Here is an 8,187-nt window from a genome sequence, read left to right as displayed (position 1 = left end):
TGTTTCAAACCACTAAGTTTATAGTAATTTGTTACAGCAGCAATAGGAAACTACTATATTGAAAAACAGGGTAATACAGAAGGCAAGTCTTGAAAGGAGTAAATACAAACACATAATAAGAAATACATGTGGATTTCTAACAAAAGAGTTTCTGTACCCCCTTACCTTGGTCAAAGCTGCCCCACTCCCAGCCCACCCATATGGATACTTCTTGTTTTGCAAATTCTTTTTTTTTTTTTTTTATTGTCTTTTTTTTTTAATTGAAGGTCCCTTACTGGTCCTGCTTCCATGAGTAGCAGTGACCAGGGGAAAAGGGAGAGGAACCAGCCGGCACAGGGAGGGGTCATCTCCACAACATTCCATTTATACACAGAACTAAACAGACAAGCACAGAGTCACTATTGCTGTTAGAAGTTGGCAGCATGGGAAGGGGGAGGACCAGGTGGGGAATGGGGATGTTGTTAAAAAAAAATACAGGCTCCCCCTCAACTGGGGTACCTGGGGGTAACTTGGTCTGCTTCAACCCAAGAGGAATCAGAAGATCAAAAGCAGTTTGGGAAAGCCAGAACCGTCAGGGATGGAGGGAGAAGGAAAATCCAGGGGGTGGGGGGTCTGTTTGGCAACTGGGGTGAAGGGATTGCCCTCCCTCTGCTGGGATCCCCCCAGCCCCTCCGGTCTGGCAGGAAGGGGGCAGCCTGCAACCCCCGAGGGCAGGTGTGGGGCTGCCAGATGCTCCAGGCAGGGGACCAGAAGGGGCTCACAAAGGCTTGCCCTCCAGGGAGATGACAGCACTGCCCCCCAACTTCTCCGCCAGGGTGCAGCGGTCCTTGACTTCCTCGTAGCAGTTTGCTTGCAATTCATGCTTGATCCCTGTCAGCTTCTTCTTGATGGCATCCTTGGAACTGGCATAGATCATTTTGCTCTTAAGGGGCGCACACTCAGGGGCCCAGAAGATAAACACCAGGTCCTCCTTCTTGCTCTCCTTGGTCTCATAGGTTGCGTCATAGAGGGCATAGCGGCAGTCCTTGTCTGGCAGCATCTTGACAAAGGTGGCATAGGGGTCGTCGACAGTCTGGCCCACATCGCCCACCAAGATCTCCTTGCCCTCCTCCAGGATGATGTTCTTCTTGTCCTCACTCAGGCAGAAGAGCACCGCCTTCTTGCGCTTCTTCACCTCCTCTGGCGTTGAAGACTTACGCACCTTCATGTCGTTGAACACCTTGATGACACCATCAGAGACAGCCACACCGGAGGCCATGTTTCCGGAAACGAAAAGGAGCGGGCACCGAGAGCCGCAGAAGACAAGAGCGCTGCAGACGCTGCCGGGACCCGACTGGACTCTTGTTTTGCAAATTCTAAATGTTGTTGAATGTCGTGAAGCATTCACACTTACTTCCGCTTCCTCTCCCTCTCCCCATTTTTTAATAGCTTGTATCAACCAGGATTTGGTCAGGAAACCAGATGCTATTTCACATATACCAGGATTAAAGGTTTAATATAGCATTAGGGACTTGCACAATCATTGGCAGATTTGGGGACAAGCCCAAGAAAGTCATTCCTGAGAGTAAGACAAAGATAGACACTATGAGACTCAGCCTTAAGGAGAAAGTAGAATAATTTTCAAGACATTTTCAAGAAGCTCCTGCTATTCTCAAGCATATTTAAAAAGCTTTTACTGACTACATTACTATCTAACAGGAAAAAGAGTAGTTCTCACGCTTTCACCAGGAAGTTTCTTTGAGTCTCACATCTGCCAGTGCATCAGGCCACAGCTGTCCCTGGAGAATCATGGCTTCCCTTCTCCCATGAGTTGCTCAAATCTACCCTGAAACCACACGGGGAAAGAAATTTGGGAAAATATAGTTCCCAGGTCTCTTCAGCAAGACAAGGAGACCTTAAAAGGATTTGTAATGTGGATGGACAGCAGAAAGTCCAATAACTCATTCTGCTGCTTATTTAACTTAAAATATGGGAAACTCTATTTCCTGTCCCACTTAAGATTATCTCTTGACTCACTGCTGTAAAGGGATTGTTAGGATCCTTATGCTTCTTTGTACCTCTCCTGTCTATGAATGGGTTCGAAATGTCTGCAGGTAGACCTTTATTTTATAGGCCATCATTAATAATCTGTACGTATTTTTGTATAATCATACATTAATCTTACATTTTTGTTTTAACAAAGTCTAAAAGGTGAAAACAAAATAAATTCCATGTTTATTATTATGACTACATGTTTTAGATACTTCAGACCAAATCTGGTAAGCTTAGGATGGCTCTTTGAAAGATCATATTCTTACAGTCAAGGTCAAATAGACTTTTTTTTCTTACATTCTATAGTAATTGAAATCATGCCACATTTTAGTTGTTTCATATCTGGGCCATTAATTTTTAGGCTTTTTCTGGTCAAATTTCTGTTTCCTTGCCTTATGTTTTCTTTCTCTCTATCATTCTCCCTCTCTCCTTCCTTCCCAGCCATCTTCCTTTATGCTATTCATTTTATATGGGAATGAGATATACTTTTAATTTCAAAATCTATTGTTTATCATCTTTTCCATTATATTTTAAGACAGTATTCTTTGCTCCCACTCAATACCTGTTCTATTTTGAACACAAAATTCACAGATAGAGTCTGACACTTAGGAAACTGTTTTTCCTGCCAAAGTTTCTTGAGACCTGCTTTCTTTGCAGCCTGAATTGAAAGGCAAGCTGCTTTCTGAGTTCATTACCCTTCACAGATCCCCTCACTCTCCCCATTATGTTTGCAAATTAAGTTCTAAACTTAGTGTAATGCCATCATCTTGGATTTTTTTTTCCTCTAGCTGGGCTTATTTACTATTTATTTATTTATTTATTTTTGGTAAACACTTATTTCCACTTCTTGTTTTGGTGTCTCCCCTGAAAATGAGACTGGATACATCATTTCTCAGAAAAAGTCTTCTTGCTCCCTTCTTTCTAAATTTGTAATGTTTCTGAGCAGATTATTCTTGGTTCAAAATCATTTTTCCTCAGAGCTTTAAGGCATTGCTCTAGTGTTCTTGATCATCTGGCATTCTATTGAGAAGGACACTCATTTCTTTATAATCAATATTAAGTTCTTTTTTTTTCTACTTCATAATCTATAGGATCCTTTATGTCTTTTTTACATACTGGCATTTCATAATGGTATGTCTTTTATTTATCTGGCTTGGCACTGTATAGACCTTTAAAATTTTCAGACTTGTGATGTTCTTAAGTCCAGGATATCTTCTTCGATCATTTTTGATAGTTTTCCCCATTGCATCTGTCTCTCTTTGGAATTTCTTATTCCTGAATTATTGCTTTAAAATAACACCCTGCTTCTGTTTTATAGGAGCAAAGTAATTTGGCCTGAATATCATTGAGGATGCTTGATTTTAAGAAGTTATTTCTGTTGCCTGAGTTGTCTATTATGTATAGGATGAATTGTAATATTATTTTCGTTCTCTCTTGCTTTTTTTTCGTATGTCTAGTAAACTTTAATACTTTCATCATGTTTTAGAAAAACTTGAGTTGGTAATTTTTGGTGGTTGCATGAGTTGTTTTTACAGATGTGTACATGTCATTCTATTTTCTATAGAGTTCATTCCTCTTCAAGATTGAGGCTTGTAAGGCTGAGGTGGGCAAATCACCTGAGGTCTGGAGTTCAAGACCAGCCTGACCAACATGGAGAAACACTGTCTCAACTAAAAACACAAAATTAGCTGGGTGTGGTGTTGCATGCCTGTAATCCCAGTTACTTGGAAGGCTGAGGAAGGAGAATTGCTTGAACCCGGGAGGCAGAGGTTGCGGTGAGCCGAGATCTTGCCATTGCACTCCAGCCAGGGCAACAAGAGCGAAACACTGTCACCAAAAAAAAAAAAAAAAAAAAAAAAAAAATTGAAGTTGCCTGTGAGGACAATCCTGTGAGGACAATGAATATTAAGTGCTGAGTGCTGATCTTCTTGCAGGCTTCACTCTAAGTTATCCAGTACAGAGCTAGCCCTTAATGTGTCATAGACCAAATAAATACTAGACTGAGGAGGCTCTATAGTGAGGTGTGAATATCCTGCTCTAATTTGCTTCCCAAGTAGTTTGTTCCATTTCTTTAAAGAATACTCTGTTCTTTTTGACTGAGGGTAAACACTCAGCTACTTGTACCCAGGGAGCGAAATCACAGAATACGTGGAAAAGGAATAAGAAGACACGAGGATACCACTTGTTTTCAGACATGCTGCCAATTCACCTCCTTAATGCTTTATTTCTTCTTCTAATTCTATGACAATTTCAAGCTCAGGGTTAATTCCTATACTTTCTTTGCTTGTGATTTCATTCCTTCTATTAAACACCATTAGGGTTATTTTCCTTTTTATTTCTCAGAATCTTTTTAGGAAGTCTCTTAGCTACTGATAACTCTCATTCTCTTTAGCATTATAGAAGTTATAGTGTTATTCCCTTTACATATACAGAAGAGAGAGTCAACTGTTAACATAAATAACTTTCTCAATATTATCATAAAGGCATCTATGTCTTTGTATCAGTCCAAAATATGGTCCTTTTGAGAACTGTCCCTTTAACCTCCTAGGGTTGTCAATCTGGTATTTGGGGTTATGCCACATATTATTTCCCTTCATTTGACTATAGTGAATCAGCATTTCCCTTTCTCTAACTACGTGTTCAAGGAAGAACATATAACAAAATTCAAGCCAATAAGAGTTACTATCAAGAAATATTTTTGCCTGAGTTGTAAGAATGGTATGGTCCTGGAGCAGCCAGTGACCATCTTTAGTACCATGAGTGATCAAATTGTCAGATAATAAAAACAATATAGGAAGAAGAAAAGCTGGCTGATGGAGCAAGAGAATGCTGGTGGCTTGTTTGTGACCCTGGATACAGTGATGTCCAAATGTATCTTTTTATAATGCAGTTATAGAAGTCAATAGATTTTCTGTCTTTTCCGACAAGATAATATGAGTTGCATTTTGTCACTTGTGCCATATAATTTCTGACTATGTGGTAGCATAGTTAGCAAATAAACATTAGGACTCAGATAATATGACAAAAGAATCTATATTCTCATTCACTGTTGGATACAATTTCCCCCGGACACGTAAAGTCAAGAGATAGAAGAGAATTAAGAAAGCTGATTGGTTAATTTGGCTTACATAATTTAAGTAATAACACTCAACAGTTTTTATTGCACTTATAAGTTTGTTCAGATGAGATAAAAAGGAACCCCTTTCTCTTCTCTATTTGATTTATCTATACTTGTTTTTTAAATGTACCCAGAATATTCATTTCTACATATAATCTAATAAAAAATAAAACCAGAATCAAAGTAGTTATGCATTCTATAACTGAATACAGATGATCTGATGGAAAGCAGCTAAAATACTTGTCTGGTAGAGGAGTGTTCCTACAGGAAAGTTATAGTGGAAAATCATTCTATGATATATTCTGAACTGCAGTCATACTTGCCCCCTGTTGATTCAATTTAAGACTAAAATGAAAAGATTTCCAGCTAACTATAACAACTTAAAGAAAAGGGAAAATTTGGTGTCTTGCCATGAAATAAATAAATACATAAATGTTCAGCAGTTTATCTCAGTGTATTGAGGTGTAATGAAAGCTATATGTAAAATCTCAACTTTTAATTTCTTTTGACTTTTTATTATTTATTGGCTAAAAATGTTATGGATAATTGAAAGCATTTAAATAAATGAATTAAGTGCTAGGAGGAAAAAGAAAACTATATAATTTAATAATTAATACAATAAATTTTTTTAGAGAGCAATTTATTTCAAAGCCACAGTCATTCAGGTAATCAAATTAAGACAATTTCTTAGACTTTTGAAGATATTAACTTTTGGCATGGAAGATATCTCCTGGGCAAAAATATTAAAGTAACCAAGTTACTAAAATAAATTCACTTTCAAATATTCTTGTGAACTAAAAGAGCAAATTAATTAACCACCAATGCTGTACCATCTTGGGAAAATGAACTGCTATGTTATAAAATTGCTTCCGCTTTACCTACTTAGAATACATGTCTGTATAATTATATGTAGCTCAAGTTGTTACAAATTAATGCTCTAGGTTCATGATTTTCATGATTAATTTATATGAACGAGTCTTATTTCATATTGTGCAACAGAATTCTCATTTTATTCCTCATCAAGTTTAAAGATGTTTTAGCTTTGAGCAGATGTAGGAATCACATTGTCAAAAGTTGGGCCTATCTGTTATCCCTGGAGGTCATGTTGCTTCGTTATTTATTCAGTTGGAGTGTGTGGACAAAAATATGAGATTCTAGGACTTCAATTATTCCACACATATTTACAGTGGGAATTATATTTATGGTCTATAATTATCTTTTACATTAAACACAACCCTACTGCCAATAACAAAAGAGTCTCCCTAAAGTACAGACGTATATTTTTAATACTTCCATTAAATAAAGTTAAATGGGATTGGTATAAAAATAACCTATTATTATATGATCAAGGATTTTGTTTTCTTTGATTTTTTTTCTTTTAAAGAGGCTTTATGGCCGGGCGCGGTGGCTCAAGCCTGTAATCCCAGCACTTTGGGAGGTCGAGACGGGCGGATCACGAGGTCAGGAGATCCAGACCATCCTGGCTAACACGGTGAAACCCCGTCTCTACTAAAAATACAAAAACTAGCTGGGCGAGGTGGCGGGCGCCTGTAGTCCCAGCTACTCGGGAGGCTGAGGCAGGAGAATGGCGTAAACCCGGGAGGCGGAGCTTGCAGTGAGCTGAGATCTGGCCACTGCACTCCAGTCCAGGCGACAGAGCGAGACTCCGCCTCAAAAAAAAAAAAAAAAAAAAGAGGCTTTATGATTAAGCAAAATACTCCCTCCATTCCACCTTATTCACTTTTCCTAAATTCATGTGATGATCCTGTAGAGTCACAGCTATAGTTTTAAGATAGTTTCCAGTAAATGGTTATTGAATGGCTATAGCTTTGTATATTTATTAATTTTTGAATATGTCATTTTGAACATTATCCCAAGTTGTACATTGTCTTCAAATATTGGTATTTCTCTGATGACTCTCCATGCTTCCTGCATAAATGCTATGCAGGGATAGCATTTAACCTTGCAAGCTTGAGTCAGCACTTCCTAAGCAAGTCCGAGATACTTATGAAGAGATACTAATTTTACTTCACAAGTACAAGCATAAAACAAATATCACTCCGTGTATGCCATTAAATCAAATTTGTTTTGTCTCAGAGTTGCCCATCTCCTATGGTGGATGATATTTCATCCATTGAGAAATTATTGGGGTATTCTTCTACTTCTAGTTTAACTCAAAATCAGGAGATCTAGATGCTACCCCTGAAATGAGATAATAACTTGTAATATCCTGATTACTGATTATCAGAGGTGTCTTTTTTTGGTCTAAGCCTGAAGTGTTCCTTTGATGTCTAGTGCACCTGTCCTTTTATGTTGCATGTGAGAGAAAAATTTCTGCACCCAGGGCCAGGCACTGTGGCTCATGCCTGTAATCTCAGCACTTTGGAAGGCCAAGGCGGGTGGATCTCTTAAGTTCAGGAGTTGGAGACCAGCCTGGACAACGTGGTGAAACCCATTCTCTACTAAAAATACAAAAATTAGCCAGTGTGGTGGTGTACCCTTTGTAATCTCAGCTACTGGGGAGGCTGAGGCATGAGAATCACTCGAAACTAGGAGGTGGAAGTTGCAGTGAGCCGACTCCTGCACTCCTGCCCCAGCAACAGAGTGAGACTCTGTCTCAAAATATATATATATGTATATACTTTTTGCACCCAGGACCCATTTATTCTTTCTCCGTTTAATTTTTTAAAAAATTTCTGTATGTACTCAGTAGGTGTATATATATTTATGGGGTACATTTTATTCCTGAAAACTGCCATATCTTTCAGTTTCATTCCATGTGCTTTGGATAAAGCTGATTTTCCTGTGAAGACACAAAAGTATATATTACCTAGATCTGGCTAATCAGCACAGCATATTGCCCTGGCTGTAGTGATGGATTCATGAACATATGACCCATTCAGGGCCAATAAGATGAATGAAACTTTATGGTGGAGGTGGTCTTGGATAGGATAATCTCACACTTTCTTAAAAACTATGAAACTTAGAGCATGTATCGTTTTGAACTGCTTAAGCTGTTTTTAAACCAAGAGGGGAGA

General features: G+C 38.5%; 1 protein-coding gene across 1 annotated transcript; it reads right to left on the bottom strand.

Moving 5' to 3' along the window:
• Window positions 1-226: 226 nt before the first annotated feature.
• Window positions 227-1,339, bottom strand: LOC104655970 (cofilin-1). The gene has a single exon (XM_010355540.2). The coding sequence runs from the start codon at window positions 1,256-1,258 to the stop codon at window positions 758-760; it is 501 nt and encodes a 166-aa protein (XP_010353842.1). The 5' UTR covers window positions 1,259-1,339; the 3' UTR covers window positions 227-757.
• Window positions 1,340-8,187: the final 6,848 nt, after the last annotated feature.

The sequence above is a fragment of the Rhinopithecus roxellana genome, chromosome 10, assembly GCF_007565055.1.
Source record: "Rhinopithecus roxellana isolate Shanxi Qingling chromosome 10, ASM756505v1, whole genome shotgun sequence".
Classification (NCBI taxonomy): Eukaryota; Metazoa; Chordata; class Mammalia; order Primates; family Cercopithecidae; genus Rhinopithecus; species Rhinopithecus roxellana.
The sequence above is the reverse complement of the archived record's forward strand: the minus strand, read 5'-3'. Positions and strand labels throughout refer to the sequence as shown.